Source organism: Lemur catta, chromosome 7 (genome assembly GCF_020740605.2).
Source record: "Lemur catta isolate mLemCat1 chromosome 7, mLemCat1.pri, whole genome shotgun sequence".
Classification (NCBI taxonomy): Eukaryota; Metazoa; Chordata; class Mammalia; order Primates; family Lemuridae; genus Lemur; species Lemur catta.
Genome location: NC_059134.1, coordinates 42138086 through 42161040, shown reverse-complemented (window position 1 = coordinate 42161040; position 22955 = coordinate 42138086). Strand labels below are relative to the sequence as shown.

General features: G+C 36.4%; 1 protein-coding gene across 1 annotated transcript in view; it reads right to left on the bottom strand.

Moving 5' to 3' along the window:
• Positions 1-16020, bottom strand: part of SLC36A4 (solute carrier family 36 member 4) — a 49437-nt gene extending 33417 nt beyond the window's left edge. Inside the window, exons 1-3 of the mRNA XM_045557140.1 lie at positions 15835-16020; positions 1982-2105; positions 776-866 (exon numbers count right to left, since the gene is read on the bottom strand). Of these exons, the coding sequence (XP_045413096.1) occupies positions 776-866; positions 1982-2105; positions 15835-15889 (270 nt within the window). The 5' untranslated portion in view covers positions 15890-16020. The remainder of the gene's footprint in view (positions 1-775; positions 867-1981; positions 2106-15834) is intronic.
• Positions 16021-22955: the final 6935 nt, after the last annotated feature.

Below are 22955 nucleotides of genomic sequence, written 5' to 3'. Positions count from 1 at the left end.
CAGCTAAAAATCTATATAGAAAAAATTAGCCAGGCATGGTGGCGCATGCCTGTAGTCCCAGCTACTCGGGAGTCTGAGGCAGTAGGATCGCTTAAGCCCAGGAGTTTGAGGTTGCTGTGAGCTAGGCTGATGCCATGGCACTCTAGCCTGGGCAACAGAGCGAGACTCTGTCTCAAAAAAAAAAAAAAAAGAAGATGGTAGTTAAAACTATTTTTAAGAAACTGGCCCATTAAAAAAATTTAAATATAATTTCATTACTTCATAAATGAAGTCTCCTCTATCAAGTTTCTATTATTATAATAATTACAATAATTGTCTCTAATAATGCTTTAAATATTTATTTTTAAAAGATATTGTTATTCCTTTTCTTAACTAATATTCTTTAAATCTGTATATTTTATTGAGTCTAAAAAACTATGCAGTTTCACAATACAAATAATCTGTTCTATAAATATATTTGTTGGTATGTAAATCCCTGAAAATCTAAAAGAATAATAAGATATAACCATATCTGGAAAAATCAAACGCCGTTTTAGGTTTGGAGTTTTGTTAAATACTACAAATAAATAAGTAAAAATGAAAAACTAATTCTCATTTTTTGTTAGATTTCATTACCATAGTTCACATAATTTTATCAATATAACAGCTAAATTACCATCTAAATGTCACCTGACCAGGTTATATTTGACTAGGCTAGATGTTAGCTTGCGGTAATTTTGCTGTAAATTAGACTGGTAACTGTATCTTAACTGGAGATTACAAAGATAAGTCTTACCACTATGCCTGCATTTTTTATTGCCAACGGAAGTCCTAAAAGGCCAGTTCCAATATTTCCTTTAAGGAGATGCATAAGAGTTTGTACAAATCTGAAAAGTAAAAGTTGTAAGATTTAAACATTTTAGAACAAAAGCTATTAAAATCACATGCTCATGGTTTTGGTATTATAAGGCAACTGACAATTAATCTAGCCAAGGAACCAAATTAACATTTCCATGCCACCACTGGGCCAGAAGTCATACTTGGTTCAAGTCCTATCCTTGTTATTTAACAGTGAAATACCAAGAGTTACTGTGGAGATTAAATGACATATTTAAGTGAAAGTGTTTTTGCAAACAGTAAAGTAATAATTAAAGAAAAGGTAATTTTCTCATAAGATACTTTGTGGCTATGATTTTCAGAACAATGCCGAAGATTAGGCTAATAACAATTTTTTGACGCTGCCTATGTAATCATGATACTAAACATATTTGATTTATGACTATCAACCTAAGAAGAAGTTAATTAAAAGAAAACAAAGTTTTAAAACTGTATGTATAATATCATCAGGTAAGATAAATAATGAATTAATTTTTAGACATCATGAATTCCCTAATGGATCTGATAAGAATAGTTTCTAGGAGGCATTTAAAAAAGATCTCTTGATCAAGAAGAAATAAATTAAAACCAGTAAAAAAGAGCAAAAAAATTAAACTTATGAAACAAAAATGTTTGCCTAAAAGGCTTTTCAGTTTATACTCATCTTTTCTAATCAATTAAGTTTCATGTTACTTTGCTTAATTATTAATTATTAGAATAAGAACTTATTCAAATCAATTAATGACAAAATAACAAAAAAGGTTTAAAAAAGCATTCCAATGCTTTCCTACCTCCGTGACTGTTTCAGACCACGCACTCACCATAAAAAAGTATTTGCTACCTCCCACTATTTCACTTCTAATCATTTCAGAAGCCACTTCACTTCCTCTCGATTAGATCTCCCTCCTTTCTAGATCCATAGCATTTCATATCTATCACCATAGTAGTAATTCCTATACACTGCTGTGGGAGTTAAATGCATTTTTTCTTTCCCAAATAAACTATAAATTCCTTGAAGATAGAAACCACATCTTCATCTCTGTGCCTTCTGTGGTATCTAGTAAAATGCCTTGCCTGTAGAAAAAGATTACAAAAAAACTGAATGAAAAGGAGACTTAACACTTACGAAATACCCTCTTGATCATCAAGTTGGTAATGTTTCTGAACAGGCAGAAGCTCTTGCTCATGTTCTTCATCTGATGTCCCATCAAAATTCTGCTCATTTATCAAGGGCCTCATTACATCCATGTCTTTAAAAAAGAAAAACAATGTAGTTCACTATTATTTTAAAAATTGGAACAAAAGTGGTATAAATGAATTTTAAAATATTAAGAAATACCATTTGTACTTATCTTTACTATTTCCACCCTGAGTAAGTTAGTTCACATTAACAACATAAGTTTTAGTATATTTTAAAAGAAACACCTAAATTTATTTGCTGGATATTCTGTTTGGATTAAGCAGTGCAAAGTGAAAACCTTAAGTACTTAATGCAAAATTTTTTCTGCTTTTTCCAAATCCACATGAGGTTTACAGTAAGTGATCACTGTATTACAAGATGAGAAACATGAAGAAATAATCAAATATATTTTCATCTCTGGTTAGCTTCAAATCAGACTGTATAAATAGTAATGTTTTAGATACTTAAATTATAAAACTGTTCCCATATCTAAAACTTTAATATCAAAATTTCCCCTTTACCACTTTACCCAATCATCAGCATATATTTCCTAACACCAAGACTATTCTCTTGAATGTTCATATTACTCCTATAGAATTCAGGTTAACATTGATGCAATAATTTATTTAACCTATATTCCACATTCCACTTTCATCAATGGTACCAGTAAGTCTGCTGGCAACACTTTCAGTCCAGGATCACACATTGCATTTAATTAAGTTGTTCTACTGGTTTCTTTGCCATTACATGTTCCATGATGCCCTTAATCCTCTTTTTTTTTTTTGCTATATTTTTAATTTTTAATTTATATAGCTACATAATAGTTGTACATATTTATGGGGTACATATGAAATTTTGATACAAGCATACAATGTGTAATGATCAAATAAGGGTAACTGGGGTATTCATCACTTCAAGCATTTATCATTTTTTTGTGTTAGGAACATTCTAATTCTACTCTTCTAGTTATTTTGAAATACACAGTAAATTATTAACTATGGTTGCCCTATTATGCTAACAAACACCAGATCTTATTCCTTCTATCCAACTGTAATTTTGTGCCCAATAATCAATGCCTTTCCATCTACCCTTTCCCACTACCTCTCCTATCCTCTAGTAATCATCATTCTACTTTCCATGAGATCAATTTTTTAGCTCCCACATATGAGTGGGAACATGTAGTTGTCTTTCTGGGCTTGGCTTATTTCACTTAACATAATGTCCTCCAGTTCCATCCATACTGCTGCAAATGACAAGATTTCATTCTTTTTATGGCTGAATAATATTCCATTGTGTATGTGTATCACATTTTCTTTACCCATTCATGCAATGATGGACACTTAGGTTGATTCCGTATCTTGGCTATTGTGAATACAGCTGCAATAAACATGGTAGTGCAGACATCTTTTCAATATACTGACTTCCTTTGTTTTGGATATAAACACAAGTGGGACTGCTAGATCATATGGTAGTTCTATTTTTAGTTTTTTAAGGAATCTCCATACTGTTCCCCATAATGGCTGTACTAATTTACATTCCCACCAACAGTGTAAGAGGGGTCCCCTTTCTCCACATCCTCACCAGCATCTGCTATTGCCTATCTTTTTGACAAAAGCCATTTTAACTGGGGTAAGATGATATTTCATCTTACTTAATTTTTTACTCTTGTTTGATAGTTTTAAATGGTTTTCTCTGACTTCTACCTGTTACCTATTCAACAATAAATAATCTCATTTTATTTCTCCTATTTTTGTCCCTTATTCTCTCATTTTGGTTGTATTCTATTAGTTGTATTCTTTCTACTTTGGTGCTTTGTACATTGTTCTTCCAATTATATCTTTACCCATTTCTTAGACTTATATCTACAATGAATATTACATTAGTTCCTTCATCACCCCTTGGCTGGGAGAAGTTCATCCTCTTGCAGGGTTGTGCATCAGAATGACCTGTATGTCTTGCTAAAACACAAACTAATGTACTCCACACCAAAGTTTCTGACTTAGTAGGTCTGGGCTGGGCCTAAGAATATGCATTTATAACAAGTTCTCAGGTGGTACTGATGTTGCTGGTCCCCGATCCACACTTTGAGAACCATTGCTCTAGCAGAAGCCTCAGGAAGATCTCATGGGCACAGTATTCCCTGAGTTTTTTGCATGTCTCAAACTATTTTTCTATAGTCTGGATACTTGAAGAACTACATATAAAATCCTTGGATCATACTTTCTATCCTTGAGTTTCTTAAAAATGCTCCCTTGTTTTTACTTTTGAGAAGTCTGATGTCAGAGTAATTTTCCCAGCCATTAAGTAACTTTCTCTTCTCCCTGGAGGTCCTGAAGGTTATCTTTAAATTCTAATAACTTTGCTATAATATATCTTAGGGTTGATTGGTCTGACTCAATTTTCCCAGGGGATACAATTTTCCCAAGCTGTTTTGGTATGTTCATTTAGATTTTCTCTTATTTTTGGAAGCTTTTCTTGGATTATAGCTTTAAACATGTGTTTGGTTCAAATGTTTTTTCTTTTTTAGGGATTCTAATTACATACATGTTGGATATTCTTTGTCTTCCATTTCAACTACTTTCTCTCTGCCCCTTTTAATGTCTTTCTTTACCTTATTTTCACTTTTCTTGTCATTCTTCCATGGCATTAAATTTTCATTTCAATACATTCTCCCTTGGATACCTTGTAATTTATTCTTTGTGATTTTTCCTATTGCTAAGCATTTCATGTACAGAAACCCTAGTTCGAAAGCATTCTCTTCTGTCACTATAGTGAAATTCAGTTCATTTCATGGATGATATTGAGTTGTTATGTGTGAGGAGTAACTTATATGTGTTTTAATTCATTTCTGCAGTTGATTTTTCCACCATTATTACCTTATTTCCCCTCAATGCCAGGTATCTGAGGGGCATCATATTCACTGCTCTATTTACCTCCCTCCTCCAGAACCAATGTTTTTCCAATGCTGCACCCTCTGGTTCTGCTCACATTGAGATTCCTTTCCTGTACTCCGTGCTGTGAATTACTAATTTCCAGACCTGACCTCTGTTTAGACTTTTAACACTTTAATTTAGCCTTTCTCTTTCTGAGGGAGATTTCCACTGTGCTTCATCTAGTTTCGTGCTCCCCTCTCCTCTTTTCCAAAGAGATTCTAAGATTCCCCTTCCCCACACTCCATGCTTGCAGCAGCAATAGGAATTCTGTTTGAAATTTGCTGTTTCTTTCTCTACTTACAGATAATTTGAAGTCTGTAGTATCCTTGCTCTCCTGATAATGCTAAAAGAGTAATTTCATGAATGGTTTACCTGTGCTTGTAGTGTAATATACAAGCTTTTGGGAAGAATGTATTAAGAGATTAGGATTTAGGCAGCCACCATTAGTGTAGTGCCAACTGGAATTCAGCATATCAGTTTTTCATAAGAGTAAAGTGATGCTTTAAGATATTGAAAGATGGGGGGATGGGCGGGACATGGACAATGTATATGACCTGAACTTATGTACCCCCATGATGAGCTGAAATAAAAAAAAAAAAAAGATATTGAAAGATGCTTGAAAATAGTGCATAAAATCATTCTTCCTATAATTAAATTATTCCTATCATAAAATTATTCTTCCTATAATAAAATATGTGTAGAGTAAAAGTCACTAAATTATCAAAAGTTCCAAATTCTTGGAGTCCAAATTAATGAGGATTTTCTGTAATCCAAATTCCCCAACTTTTATCTTTGGTGGTTTTTCTAATCCTTTAATTCTCCATAGATTATTTTGTAGAACTTCCTTTTTTCTTGTTCTCCAGTATCAAAGGTGGGAAAGCCGAGACCTGCACACAGTGAAAATTAAGTGTTTTCCCAGCATTAGGTCTACTGGGATATCGACTATTTCACATTTACTCTAGAGATTTACTAACATAAATTATGTTCATCTTTTGTTTGAACGGATCCTATAACCTTTTCTGTTACACTCTATACAAAATAGACACTCTATCTTGTAAAAACATCACATTTAGTTTGCTAGGGTTGTCATAAAAAAAGTACTACAAAATGGGTGGCTTAAACAACAGAAATTTATTGCCTCAAAGTTCTAGAGGCTAGAAGTCTGAAAAAGTGTTGGGAGGGTTGACTCTTTCTGAGGGCTGGGAAGGAAGGCTCTATTCTAGATCTTTCTCCTTGGCTTATAGATGGCCATCTTCAAGTTCACGTGACATTCTCCCTGTAACTGTATCTGTGTCCAAATTTCCCCTTTTTATAAGGACACCAGTCATACTGTACTAGAGACCCATCCTACATGGCCTCATCTTAACTAATTACATCTACAATGACCCTATTTCCAAGTAAAGTCACATCCTGAGGTATTGGGAGTTAGAACTTTGACATATTAATGGGGAGGAAGATTATTTAACCCATAACAATCATCGTTATTATTAGGCTGATGCAAAAGTAACTGCAGTTTTAGCATTGTTGAAATTTGCCGTTTGATATTGGAATACATTCTTAAATAAATGTGGTTATGTTACACATCATTTTAATGTGCATTTCTTGCTTTATTTGCTAATGACTTATTACTTGCTGTTTATTTTATTAATATATTTATTTTAAACTATGGAAATGATGTTAGACAAAAAGCAAATTCCAGTGATTTTCTTATTCGAGTCAAAACGGGTTGTAAAGCTGCGGAGACAACTCGTAGCATCAACAAGCATTTGGCCCAGGAACTGCTATCAAATGTACAAGTGCAGAGGAGGTTTAAGAAGTTTTGCAAAGGAGACAAGAGCCTTGAAGATGAGAAGTGCAGTGGCCAGCCATGGAAGTTGACAACAACCAATTGAGAGCAATCATCAAAGCTGATCCTCTTACAACTACAGGAGAAGTTGCCAAGCGAGAAGTTGCCAAAGAACTCAAGGTGGACCATTCTATGGTCATTCGGCATTTGAAGCAAATTGGAAAGGTCAAAAAGCTCAATAAGTGGATGCCTCATGAGCTGACCGAAAATCAAAAAAATCATCATTTTGAAGTGTCATCTTCTCTTCCTGTATGCAATGATGACGAACCATTTCTTGATTAGATTGTGACAGGTGATGAAAAGTGGATTTTATATGATGACAACTGGCGATGACCAGCTCAGTGGTTGGACCGAGAAGAAGCTCCAAAGCACTTCCCAAAGGCAAACTCGTACCAAAAAAAGTCATGGTCACTGTTTGGTGGTCTGCTGCCTATCTGATCCACTCGAGCTTTCTGAATCCTGGTGAAACCATTACATCTGAGAAGTGTGCTCAGCAAATCAATGAGATGCACCGAAAACTGCAACACCTGTAGCTGGCATTGTTCAACAGAAAGGGCCCCATTCTTCTCCACGACAACCCCAAACCGCGTGTTGCACAATCAACGCTTCAAAAGTTCAACGAATTGGGCTATAAAGTTTTGCCTCATCTGCCATATTCACCTGACCTCTCGACAACCAACTACCACTTCTTCAAGCATCTCAACAACTTTTTGCAGGGAAAACAGTTCCACAGCTAGCAAGATGAATAAGCCTTCCAAGAGTTCGTGGAAGCCCAAAGCACAGATTTTTACACTACAGGAATAAACAAACTTATTTTTCATTGGCAAAAATGTTTATTGTAATGGTTCCTATTTTGATTAATAAAGATGTGTTTGAGGCTAGTTATAATGATTTAAAATTCAGTCTGAGACCGCAATTACTTTTGTACCAACCTAATAGTTGAATCAGTTTTGGTTATAAACAGAAATATGTTACTATTTTCATTCCTAAATGTACTCCATTGTCATAGCTGACTTTTGAGTAAATTTGCTCTTATTCATTCAGTTTATCCAAATTGTCAGTTATTTGAACTTTCTAATTTCTTTCTGCCAGGGGCTGTGCAGTATGTTCTGTGCTGCACTAAATATACACTATCTCAGTAAAGATACCTATTGCTATTTCGAAAACTGAACAATCTGTAATTTGAAGCATACTGCCCAAAAGAGCCAAACAGCAATGGAAAATCAGGAAAAAGGTAAGTTTTCCCTTCACTTTAAAAAATTATGAACTCTAAATGATAAGTTTACTTTTAATGGCATTATTGGAGTGTTTGCTTTTGATATCTTTTTAGATAAACCTGAAAATCTGGAAGGGTTACAATGACCTATAAATATTAGTTCTGTAATTTACAGAATCAAGCTTTTACAGTAATATTACAATGTCCACTCAGATTCCCAAGTAAAAGTTAGCTGGGCTTTCAATTACTCTTAACAAACTTAAATTGTTTAGCAATTGTCTTATTTATTTTTGCTCGACAGTGTAATCCCCTATGGTTACACTCTTCCCAAGTTCTTAAACTCAGTATTTCTCAATAGTATGTTGTCTAGGAAACACTAAACATGACTTACTGTGAAAAATAGCTTTTCATATACATACTTCTTTGCTCTAAATCCATTTGTGTCATCTCTCACATTCAAAAGCTTAATAAAAATTTAATTATTCTTGGGTACAAAAACGCATTTGGATAGTAGGAATAAGCTCTAGTGTTCAGTAGCACAGTAGGGTGACTATAGTTAACGACTTATTGTATATTTTAACATAACTAGAGAAGTATATTTGGAATGTTATCAACACAAATAAATGATAAATATTTCAGGCAGTGGTGATTACCCTGATTTGATCAATATATATTACATGCTTGTATCAAAATATCCCATGTACCCCATAAATATGTATATGATATACTCATAAAAAATTGTTTTTAAACATAATTATTCAAAGAACCTCCTCCAACTAACCCTCTCACAGTCAGATTCAAAAGTTAATTTTTAAAAGTTGAAATAATTTGAAAGAAAAATACTTAACAGTATTAAGTATTTAAAAAGTACATACTTATATATTGTTTTTGACTCTACCATTAAAACGGAACTATGAAATGTTACAAATTAGCTAAATTCTAACTATTTTTTCAAAACCGCACTTGAAAAAAATCTCTAAGACTTTGCCCTCAATTTAAGCCTACACTATTGAGCTAACATTACATCCTGAGAAATACACATTTGTATTTCTAACTAAGTAAACTAAGAATACGTGAAGCAATCAGGTTTTAGGACTGAACATATTAGCTTGAATTATACAAAATAGTTCCTGAATCTAAAGACCAAATTAAAAGATAACAAACTACAAATATCTGGGGAATACTTAATACCCAAGAAATTGTGTCTATAAATGGTATTAACCCACTTAAGCTTTGATCTCTAAGCATTAGATTTATTAATAGAGTCAACTAGTCATTTATTAGAAGCTCCAGGTAATACTAAACAAATTCTAAATTGTATTTCTGTTCCCAATTTAGGTATACAGTATAGAAAAATGCAGTAATATTGTTTTCTTATAGTCAAGTCTTTACATTTTTAGGAGAGATATTAGCATTAGCACTGGTTACAAGACTGAGTGGGGCATTCCAGGCTTGAATTCACTGTTTGCTTGAGAAACTTCAGGTTGGTTTAATGTGACTGAAATAGAAGGTGCATGTTTATGGCAAATATTACACTGTAAAGCTTGAAAAGTTTTCAGATCAGTTTTGTCAAGAACTGCAATCTCCTTCCTAGGAAAGGTTTCTGGTTCATGTTCGAGAAAGACAGCACCATCAGCAGCACCATATCTTTCCCTTATTTCACACTGTCACATCAGATGGAAAGCAGTGAGGTATGGGGTAAAGAATCAGTGCCCCACACTCTCTGGGAGCCTGCTGTGGAATTCCCCAAAGGATGTGTGTATGAAAGTGTTTAGTAGCAGTTGTTTTTCCTGGCTCAGTAGATTCCCATGGCTTACCTTTGATTTGCCGGTGAAAAGGATGGCAAGGACTAAGACGGTTTTTATGTACATCAGCATTGCAGGCAGAGCACACTACAGGAGCTGATGCAAAGAAGCACGGGGCTTCTCACATATTTTATTGGTTTTTGGCCCTTGTTGAGAACCTCTATTAATAGACTGTCATCATCATATCACCAATATCTACTGACAATAGCCCTTCAGCACAAAAGGTCTGTGCCTCATGATTGAATATATTCAATAAAAGAGGTTGTAATTGTTTTCTATCCAATTTCACAAATACTAATGGGGCCCCAATATATGTTAAACACTATTAGATGCTGGGAACAATTACTAAAACTAAAAAAAAAAAAAAATTCCTGCCCTTATAGAGCTCAAATTCTGGGGGAAAAAGACAGTAAATAAGATAATAAATAAAACAGAGATAAGCTAGACAGTGCTAAGTGCTAAGGAGAAAAACAGGAATTGGGAGAGAGAACCTGTAATTTTAGATAGGACAGTCAAAGTAGGCCTCATTGACAAAGTGGCATTTTAAAGAAGATCTCAAGGAGGAGTGAGAGTGAGCAATGTGGAAAGGATATATGGGGGGAGAGTAATCAAGGCAGCAGGAACAATAAAGGCAGAGGCTCTCAGGATGTAGAGAGCCTGGTGTCCTTAAGGAACCAGAAGGAGGCAGGAATAGCTAGAGAGGAATGAACAAGAAGGAGAGCAGGAGCAAATGAGATCACGGGTGACAGAAGACAGATTTATACAACCTTGTATACCATTCTAAGTGACATGAAAAGCCACTAGAGCAGTGTTGTCCAATAGAAATATAACGTAAGCCAAAATATAATTTAAAAAATTCTAGTAACCACATTTCAAAACAAAGGAAAAAAGAAACAGGTGAATTTTAATAATATATTTTATTTAACCGGATATATCTAAAATGTTATTTCAACAAGTAATCAACATAAAAGAATTAAGATATTTTATATTCTAATTCTGACATGAAGTCTTTGAAATCCAGCATATATTGTACATTTATGGAAGATTTCAATTCAGACAAACCACATTTCAAGTGCTCGATAACCATATATAACTAATGGCTATCATACTAGACAGCACAGCACTGGAGAGTTTTGAGCAGAGAAGTGACATCATCTGATTTACATTTTACCAAGATTCCTCTGAGCCTATTTTCTTCATGTGTACAGTGAGACTAATAACTTCTGCCTCATAGGGGTATTGTGGTGTCATCATCACAAATGATAACATATATGAAGTTATTATATATATTTTATATGTATTACATATATAATATAAATAAGATAATATATATGAAACATAGAGCTCAGACCTTGGCACATAATAAGTAATTAATAAATACTAGTTTTCTTCCCCCCCTACATAATGATATACTAGAAACAAATTATAGGATTTTAAAATGTCAATTTTTGATAAGAAATTAGAACTAATAATAATAATTCGGAGCATTTATGAGCTACAAACTGTACTATAAAACTGAGTATGCAAAGATGGGCAAAACATGTTACCCTAGCCAGAAGGAGATAGAGACTAGTGGAGGAGACAAGTACTTAAAAACCCACCATGATAAAAGCTTTAAAAGAGTTAAAAACATATGAAATAAACTCTGAACACTCACCAAGTAATTAAAAATTACATGATCCAATTTACATTACACATAATGTCTACTATTTCCAATGTTTTCCTGTAATTTTTGGCCAAGTACTGAATTGGGCAGGTCTGAAAAGTGCTGTGATTACTATAGCTAAGAATTAATAATGCCTTATAAAATAAATCACTGTTAAGTAATAGATATCAAGCAACTTAGACATAATTATTTCTATTTACAAATGGAGAAATTATAGATGAATAAAAAACACTAGCTTGATTCGGTATTATACAATATTTATTATATACCATACATTATACATATACAATAGTGGGGCCTACCAATGGAACATTCTTAAATTAGGCAGTGCTTGCATGCTCTATTATAGTACCTAGACAATTGTTCAACCTCAGTTTCCTAACCTAAAATTAATCTACATTTCAATTTGTAGGCAGAATTTTTTAAAAATCACATTAATTTAGCAATACCATATGTATTAAAGTCTTGAAAATGTTTATTATTTTCACCTAGCAGTTCTACTGCTGGCAAGCTAGTATATGGAGAAAAGGACTTTTGCACAAGGATGTTTACTGAAACATTATAAATGTTGAAACTCTGGAAGCAACTTAAATGTGCAGCAATCAGGAAATTACTAAATTAACTATGGCACAACCACTGTATACAATATAGCACTAACATTAAATTATGATTATGAAGACTGAGTACAACAGGGAAAAGTATATCATATGCTGAGTGGAAAAAAAGCTAGACAGTCACAGCTTAATTGCAATAATGTTTTTAAAAATTAAATAGAAATACAGGAAAGTAAATATACAATTTACAATTTGTGAATAAGTTAACAAGGATATAGGTGGGCAATGGGATCATGAGTGCCCTTTTCTTTCTCTCAAAAATGCAAAAAATGAGAAGTAATAAACTTGCATTACTTTTATAATAGCAAAATAAAGGAAATCACTTATATTTTGGCAATGGACAAACTAAAAGAAAGTAGAAATAGTTTCTTTTTTAAAAATAACATAATGTTGCCATCTGATTCTATAAACTACTGTCTAGACATAAAATAGGAACAGTAACTGTTTTGTTTGTTTCTTAGGTGGAGAAAATATGCATAGCAAAAAACCTTCAAGCGGTCCCATGGCCTATGAAATAAAGTGCAGACCTTAAGCTACTTATCCACCTTAAGAGAATCTGTATCTCAACATCTCTACCAGTGCTTTTCACATAAATACTCATTTTTTTAAATTATGTTTTTAATTAAATAATACTTGGTTATTGTGGAAAATCAGAAAATATGTAAGCAATATTTTTTAAATTAAAAATCACTTGGTCACTCAGAAATTACCCTGTTAACATTTTAGAGTACACTTACTCTCTCCCCCCCCCATATGCTCTCATTCAGTCTCACGGCTTTAAATGCTATCTATGTGCTGGGGACTTTCAAATTTCTATCTCTAGATGAGACCTCTCACTAATTCTAGACATAAATCCAACAGCCTATTGGACATCCTCACTGTGATGTCTAATAGACATCTCAAACTTAACATGCCCCAAACTGAACTGATCTTCACCACCAAATCTGCTCTTTCTGTGACTCTGCCCATCTGTACTAGTTATCTATTAATTTATAGCTGTTGTGAGGAGGCCTCAGTTTCATGCAACATGGACCTTCCTTAGGGCTTCTTCAGTCTCCTCACAACGTGGCAGCTGGCTTCCCTCCAAGTGAGTGATCCAAAAAGAGAAAGCAAATAGGAAGGCACAATGCCTTTTATGACCTAGTGCTGAACTCATACATCATTCCATAATCTAGTCATTGGAAGCAAGTTACTAAATCCAGCCCATGCTCAAAGGTAAGGAAATTAAGTTCCTTCTCTTGAAAAAAGAAACATCAGAGAACTTGCAGGCATATTATAAAACTACCATAACATCCCAGTTGATAGTATTAATAATTTCATTCTTCTAGATACTCAGGTCCCTGGAGTCATCCTTGTTTTCTCTGTTGCACTCTCAAGCCTCATACAATCTGTCAGGAAATCATGCTGGTTCTACTTTCAAAATAGACCTAGAGACTAACCTTTTCTATCTACTTCCAATGCTGTTACCATACTGCTCCGAAGGACATGTTTCTGTCCTGAATTACTGAAATACCCTCCTGCTTCTACTTTTGCCCCATTACAGTATATTCTTCACACAGCAGCCAGTGTAATCCTTTTAAAACTTAAGTGAGATCATGTCACTCCTCTGTTCAAACCCCGCATCGGTTCCCTATTCTTTCAGAGTAAAAGTCACAGTCTTTATATGACCTACAAGACTCTGCATAATCTGGCCTCATTACTGCCTCAATCACGCTGCTGAAGCCACCTTATCCTCTTTGCTATTTACATTTTTACTTTAGCTGTTCTTTCTGCCAAGAATAATCTTTCCTCAGATACCCACTTGGCTAATTCCCTCATCTCTTCTAAGTCTTTGCTCAAATCACACCTTTTCAGTTAAGGCCCATCCTGACCATTTTACAAAACAGTATAAACTGTCCAGCCCTCATTCTCATTCCTGATTTCCCTTACCCTGCCCTTTTCCATAGAACTTTTCACCTAACATACTATATAATTAACTGGTTATTATCTTTACTGTTTATTCTCTGCTTTCCCTTACTAAACACAAGTTCCATGAAAGCAGGAATCTTGATCTGTTTTGTTCATGATGTATCTCAAGTACCTAGGAGAAGCTCAATGAGTATGAGTTGAATTAATGAATTTAAAAAAACAAATAATTTGAAATCTTTTCTCAGAAATAAAAATGTATGCGGTAGACATCTTTCTATATCACTTTTAACAGCTAGGTAGTGTATGACTATATACTACATATTATATACTGTTAATATATATCACCATACTATACAGCTATACCACGATTTATCTAACAAATTTCCTTTACTTGTACATTTAGATACTTGCCGGCTTTTCTCTATCATAAATACCGTAATGAAAATCTCTTTATGTAAACATTTGTTACATTACTTATTTCCTTGGGAAATATTCTAGAAGTAGTATTGCTGGATCAAAGGATATGTACATTTTTAGTGATAAATATATTATTCTGCTCCTACCAGCAATGCGCAAGAATACCCATTTCCCCCCATCTTCACTAAGGTTATTAATGAATTTAAAACAAATAAACCTGGGTTCATATCTGGATTCTGCCATTAATAAGCTTAAAATTGCTATATCTATAAAATGGGGATAATAATAGCACCTACCTCACCAAATTGTTGTGAGGATTAAAGACGACACTGCATATGTAAAGCATTTTGCACAGTGCTTGCACACGGTAAACACACGATAATATATTAAGCCTATTGTTTCTACCATTACTATGACTTGAAAGAAGTCAATTGCAAAGTGCCCTGCGCATTATTACGGGAACACCAACCAATTAGTTACTTATAATAAAGTATTTGTTTAAAGCTCAACCTCTTTCTTGAAGATTACATTTAATCATTCAGCACTGAATTAAAAATATTCCTAAGTATAGTGTATGAAACTGGGAGGACAATCATTTCACCACCCTGATCCTGACTTCTGTTTTCTTTTGGACAGTGGGAAACTAAAGCAAACATTCCCTGTTGCTAAGATCAGACCAGAGCGGAGGAAAGCAGGAAAACAAACTTTGCCAAGGGAGCTAGCCACAGGTATCTCCTGTTCGTTCGAGTCAGCGCCTCCTGTGCGTCACTCCTGGAGCAGCAAGGAGGTAAAATAAGATTCACCTGGAGACTCCAAGCGGGGCTGCCGCGTTTGAAAAGCAGAACAATGACAACTTCCTTAAAGCATCATTGGAAAAACCGGTGAGAGTGGCAGCGCCGGCTCTGGCTTGCCTTGACGTGCACACACAGGGCCCTCCGCACACACACGCACACGCACACGCACACACACACACTCCGACGCCCTTTGCAGGCCCTGGCTTTTCCTCTGACCACGCTGTCTGGTCAGACTACCGGTTCCTATGCGGGTGCCGACCCGGGGTCACTCAGCAACCAAGGCCCGGCTCATCCCAATCGTCCCGGAGCGGTCTGCTTTGCGGGGTTCCCCACTCAAACCCGTACCAGACCCACAACCCCAGAGCCTTCACAGACGCGCGCGCGCACCGCCCGCGCCGGGCCCCAGTCCTTCCCTGCCCGGCGCGAAGCGGCTGGAACCCGGATGCGGGCTGGCCGCGGGGCTAGGCGGGTCCGGGCAGCCCGGCGGCCCACATCCGCTCCGCCTTGGCCGAGCCGGGCGCAGGAGGCCCGGGCGCACCCCGCCGCCGCGCACCCCCGCGCCCACGCCGGGCCCGCGTCCCTGCCGCGCGCAACACCGACCTAGCTCCTCGCACCCCGCCGCCTCGGCCGCCGCCGGCGCCGCCGCCGCTTCCATCTCTCCGGGGTCTCCAGGACGCCGCCGCCCCGGTGCTCGCTCTCCAGCCGCTGCGTGGCCGGCGTCAGCCCGAGGCCTCCCCTGCCCGGCGGGACCCGCGCCCGGTGCCGCCTCCCGGCCGCGGCGCTCCCCACCGCGACGAGGAGCATGCGCAGTGGGCGGCCCCGGGCGGCGGGCGCAGCCTGGGGGGCGGACGACCCGGGACTCCGGCGACGCCGGGCTGGGGCGTGGAGAAGAGCCGAGTGGCCCCCGGGGAGGGATGTTTGGGAGATAACTGGGGCTAGGGACATAGAGCTGGCAGAGACTCGGCACATAGTTCCTGGCGGTCTTTAAAGTTGACCGAGAACTTAAATTTGGGACGTCCGTCTACTTGCAAGGTTTTAGCATTCTGTAAGTCACCTTGGAGAATGCAAAGTAGGACGGGATTTGTCACCTGTCCTTGTTGGGGGTTCTGACTCTTCTTTGGTTATCCATCTTCCCGTTCCCCTATTTAAAGATATAGGATACATCACTCAAGTAGAATTTAATTTAGTCACATAAAGTTTCACTTTTATATTTCAATGCCCTTGAAGATATCTGACGTTAACCGTGGTACTGAAAGGAAATTAAGGTTAAGAGTAATTATACTGAGGTAGTGTCAAATACTCTTAAGTGTCATGCATACGTTATCTTTAATTCTGATGACAACCTGTGAGATATTCTGTTTGTATCCATTTTAAAGATGAAGAACTAAGCCACACAGAGGTGAGTAACTTGTCCGAGGACAGTTAAGCTAGTAAATGGCAGAGATGGAATTCTCTCTGCCGCCAAAGCTGGCCTCTCAACCAGTAAGCAAAGCTGGCTTCTCAGGTGGGTACCAATAAATATATGATGAATCAATGGATGAAGCAAACTTTTGGTTTGAAAGGAAAATATTTATTGTAATTTTGAACTTGCTTTCATTTTCATAGTTCTTCACTTTCATTTCATAGTTCTTTAAAATCAGGACACCAGACTTTTTTTAAATTTTTATCTGTTTCACTTCACTGTGGTTGTTTTAGGAGAGTTGGGCTTTTTGTTGGGGGGTGGGGGCTGTTCTGATTTACGGAGCCACTGATGTAACTACATGGTGTTAAATTCTTAAAATTCTGAGATTAAAATGGCACACAGTTACATAATATCTATATCTTTCTTCCAGTTTCAGCCTTTGTACGTTTTTACTAGATAGCTATTGATAGTGTTGGTTTCCCAAAACCTTTTTTTTTTCCTTTAAATCAACCTCAGTCACTCACACATACACATGCAAATCCCAAAGGGAGTTTTTATCTGAAGTGTACCTGACAAATAACAAAGATGTAGGGGAGATTAAAAAAGAGAGAAAGAGAGGGAGAGAGAGAGTCTATCGTGGACTATAACTAGAACAGTGGTCCCTAACCTGTGTTGGTGTGGGTTGCCCAGTTAGAGATCAGCAGGTGAGAAGGTAGACAGAAGTCATAGCACTCAGGTAATTGTCCATAAGCCACTCAATGTAGTGAGAACACTCGGGACAGTGTCTTGAAAGAGGAACATTATCCTTTGAGTGTTAAAAGGGATCAAAAGTCATTGTCCCCTAATCTCAGCTTCAGGGGAAGCAGATCGGGCAATATGAAAGGGGAAAAAAATCCCAACTTGTACTATAGGCCTAGGCTTTTTTGGAGAGGCTTGGGCTGAGTCAGACAGTCAGGCTCAGTGTCTTTACAGAGTGATATGGAGATGAACCAAGTGATAGGGATGATCACAAGATTCCAGAGAATTGTTTTTCATGCATCACTACTTGAGAACATATTTACTATAATTTCTGCTCCAGATCTTAGAAGTTACAAAGAGGCACAAGGTAAAGCTGTATCAGAATACAGATATCATAAAGAATCTGACAATTTGAATCCTGACAATTTCTTTCTTCCTTTTCCTGATTTTAAATTCTGGGATCGTATCTTAATTATAAATACTTCCTTCTTTGCAACTGCACCACTTTGTTCATCTCTCTGCTATAAGACTTTTCCCCTTGTATTATACTTATTCCCCTGTCTGGGCTTTATGCTATACTATGAGCCCCTACAGGAGAGAGAGGCTGTCTCTTATCTGTCTTTGTCTCAACGAGGCCTATCCCAGTGCCCTGCACATACTAGTCATTCAATAAATAGTTGTTGAAAATTATTGAACACAGCCTCATAGATAGATGAAAGGAAACATTTAGAAGTCTGCAATTTATTCAAAGACATTTATGCATCACCTTCCCCTGTGTTAGGCACTGTGCTCAGTACAGGGACTATAATGGCAGACAACGTTGATATGGTCCCAACTGCCACAAAGTTCATAGTCCAGTGCAGGAGCATGTGAGAGAAAAGAATGAAAATTACTAAATATGTAATTACATTTGCTGGTGAAGAAAATCACAGGGCACTACCAGAAACCTACTTTAAATTGGGTAGGCAGGACAGTCTTCTCTGAGGACATTTAAGCTGACATGTTAAGGTGAGAAGGAGTGGAGTTGACCAGGTGTGTTTAGGGAGCAGAGCATCTCCAGCAATGAGAACAGCCTTTCCCAATTTATAGATGGAGAAATGGTTCTGTTTTAGACACCTGTAGACATTTAGATAGAGTTGTCTATATATACAGTAGCTGGATCACTAAAGTTTCTTCATATGCAAAATAATATTACCATCCTTATAGGTTGTTGTGCAGATTTAATGAGATAAAGTATTAAAGCTTTAGCACATTGCCTAATTCATAGAAAGCATCAAATAAACTGAGCATATTAGCTAGAAAATTTTATTATTGCAATAGAGAGGCCAATTCAAAATAGCTTAAGCCAAAAAGGGAATTTAATGAGCATTTTGAGATCCCCAGGACAGAGATGAGAGTGGGCCCAGGACGACTGATCCTGATGCCCCTGAGACTCTGTCTCCTTCTCTAGTGATTGGTTTTCTCTGTGCATCTGCTCTATATCTGTGTGGGGTTTTGCTACATAATTCTTCTGCTTCTTAAGTTCACGTGGCAGGAAGATGTTTCCTAAAAGCTCTCAATTTCTATATCTTATACTTTAGGTGTCCAGAAACATGCTGTTCTTTTTTTCTCAGTTGTAATTATAAAATTTTCCAGGGAAGAACTGAGATTGAATGACCTTGGACCAGATTCCCAACCCTGGACTAGTCAAGTGAGTGGTAGACAAAGTCATATATTGGGATAATTCCAGATGGAACCATGTAGATGACAATGTGAAGAAGGGAACAGTTCTCAAAAGGAGAGGCTGAGCTGATCAATCCTAGGTGTTCATGCTACTTTGATTTCCTCCTCTGTAAAATATTACTCATTTTGTATGCTAAGGCTGTTTTACCCACTGATGTTTTCAATGGAAATAGAAACAAGCTTCTCACCATCTTATAATTAACATCTGCCTTAATGACTTCTCTATTCTGTTAATAAAGCTAGGAAACATGCTGACCAGCACTGGTTCTCATAAGAGGTTCTTTGTTGGGGTAATTGTTACTGACAGCCTTACTTTTACTAACAATAATTTTATTTTATTTAACCCTTTATGACTGATTTAACATATTGGAAAAAACCTGAAAAGTAATTCCTGGAGGAAAGAAAAATGATGCTGATAGCAGAAGTTTAACCTTTAAAAAAAGCCTTTATAATATTCTCAAATAGATTTTTAGAAAAGATACTGCATCTGTAAAAGAAAGAATAGACTACTGTAAAAAAAAGGAATAATCAGTGAACAGAAAATAGAAGAAAAAGACCATAAAAAGGAAAATAGAAAAATAAGAAAATAAAGGATCCATCCAGAAGTTCCAATATCTTCATTCAGAAAGATAAGAGATAAAAAAGAGAAGGGGCAAATAATCAAAGTAATAAAACAAAATTTCTCAAAATTGAAGGGCATTTTCTTCCGGATTTGAAGAATCCACTGAATGCCCTGTATAACAAATGAAAATATACCTAAGCCAAGATGCAGCATTGTAAAAATTTTAGAACACTGAAAATAATAGGAAGATCCTAAAATCTTCCTCACATGAAAAAAATAAAAAGTGTGAGAGGGGGTCACATTCACTTGGAGTCATATCTGACTACTCAGTAGTAATATCAAAAGCTAGAGGACAATGGAACACTGTATTCCAACTTCTGAAGGAAAACACACCCAACTTAGAATTCTATACCTAACCAAACTATCAGTCAAATGAAAGAGCAAAGTAAATACATTTTAATACACATAAAAGCTTAACATGTACTTCCCATGTACCCTTTCTTAGAAAGCACTGGAGGAATGCTTCACCAAAATTAAAGAGTTATCTTAGAAAGAAAGAGATATGGGATTCAGGAAACTAGGAATTCAACATAAGAGAGAGGAAATTCCAAGGGGATGCCAAGAAGTTCCAGTATCACAGTTGTGCAGCAGGCCTAGAGATCCAACCAGTCCAAATTGGGGCAGGAAGACAGAAGGCACCAGGAAGAGACATCTCCAGGAACAAAAGAGATGGTGAAACTGATCAATAATCTGAAAAGTGTGTAAAATTGGACAAAGAGATGGTTTTTAAAGTCTTAGAAGACTTAGTCACAGATGTGAAGAAAATCAAGTAGATGCGGGGGGAAAAGGCAAGTAATTCCAGTTAACAAGATAGTGATAAAAGAAATATAAGTGTAATACACCATTTGCCTTTAATGACACAAATAGAAAGTGAAGTGACAGAAAAATATATTCCATGCAGATGAAAAGCAAGGATAGCTATATTAATATCAAATAAAGTAGACTTTAAATCAAAAACTGTAAAAAGAAACAAAGGTCATTACATAATAATAAAGGGGTCAATTCATCAAGAGGATATAACAATTATAAATATATATGCACCCAAGATTGGAGCACCTAGATATGTATAGCACATAATAGATCCAAAGGAAGAAATAGACAGCAATACAATAATAGCATGGGGCTTCAATACCCTACTTTCAACAATGGATAGATAACCATACATAAAATCAATAAGGAAACATTGGACTTGAAATACAACTTAGACCAAATGGATCTAACAGATACATACAAAACATTCCTTCCTACCATGGCAGACTAAGCATTCTTTATAAGCACAAATGGGACATTCTCCGGGATAGATCATTTGTTAGGCCACACACTAAGTTTTAACAAATTTAAGAGTTTGAAATTATATCAAACATCTTTTCTGACCACAATGGTATGAAACTAGAAATCAATAACAGGAGGAAAATTGGAAAATTCATAAACTTGTGAAAATTAAACAACATGCACCTGAACAACCAGTGGATCAAAGAAAAAATCAAAAACGAAGTTAAAAAATACCTTGAGACAAACAAAAATGAAAACACAGTATGCCAAAACTTATGGGATGCAGCAAAAGCAGTTCTAAGAAGGAAGTTTATAACAATAAATGCCTACATTAAGAAAAAAGGAAGATCTCAAATGAACAACCTGACTTTACACTTCAAGGAACTAAAAAAATAAGCCTAAATTCAGTAGAAGGAAGGAAATAACAAAGATCAGAGAAATAAATGATATAGAGACTGGAAAAGCAATAGAAAAGATCAATGGAACTAAGAAATTAAAAATAAAAATAAAAAATAGAATTACCATATGATCCAGCAATCCCACTGCTGGGTATACATCCAAAGGAAATGAAATCAATATGTCGAAGAGATATCTGCACTCCAGTACTCATTGCAACATTATTCATGATAGCAAAGATATGAAACAATGTAAGTTTCCATTGATGGATGAATGAATATATATGTGCGTATATATACACACACTATGGAATATTGTTCAGCCTTTAAAAAGAAGGAAATCTTGTCATTTGTGACAACATAGATGAACCTGGAAGACATTATGCTAAGTAAAATAAGCCAGGCACAGAAAGACAAATACAGCATGATCTCACTTATATTGGAATCTAAAAAAGCTAAATTCATAGATGCAGAGAGTAGAATGGTGGTTGCCAGGACCAGGCGAGGGGGTGGGGTGGAGGAAATGGGGAGATGTTGGTTAAATAGTATAAAGTTTCCTGGTGACCATGGTTAACAATACTGGATTTTTTAATACTTGAAATTTCCTAAGAGAGTAGATCTTTTTTTTTTTTTTTTGAGACAGAGTCTTACTCTGTTGCCCAGGCTAGAGTGCCATGGCATCAGCCTAGCTCACAGCAACCTCAAACTCCTGGGCTCAAGCAATCCTTCTGCCTCAGCCTCCCAAGTAGCTGGGACTACAGGCATGCGCCACCATGCCCGGCTAATTTTTTCTATATATATTTTTAGCTGTCCATATAATTTCTTTCTATTCAGCTCTTGCTCGGGCTGGTCTCGAACTCCTGAGCTCAAACAATCCACCCGCCTTGGCCTCCCAGAGTGATAGGATTACAGGCATGAGCCACCAGAGAGTAGATCTTAAATGTTCTTTTCACACACTCAAAAAAAGATAATGCAAGGTGATGGATATGTGCATTAGCTTGATTCACAATGTATATGTATATCAAAACAGCACATTGTACATTGTAACTATATACACTTTTTATTTGTTGATTATAACTCAATAAAACTGGAAAGGGAAAGAAAGAAAAAACTGAGGCTTAAACCAGACTAAAACAATTTTCCCAAAGTTCCACATACGGAAATTGAGTCCAAATGCCACTCTAGAACATGTGCTCTTACCAACTCTGCCTCATAGCTGCTTGAGGTCCTGAGGTCCTGGGATGGCAGGTTCTGAGAGCCATTCACAGTTCTGATTGTTGGTCAGTGCGTGATTTAATCATTACAGATATTATACACTTCTCTCTATCCATTCTCACATAGCTAATGAAAGATTAGGAAGATCAGCCTGAAATCAGGTAACTGAGCTTCACTGCTGGGGTTTAATTCTGACATAAATATCACTACTAACATTAAACATTGTCCTCTGAAAATACTACTCTTTGAAGCTCAATAGAAAAGGTGACTTATGGCAAGTGCTGGAAAGCACACTCTTATTTTCCCATGTTATTTATTCCTTTTGTCATTTAACATAAATGATAAAAAGCTTTAC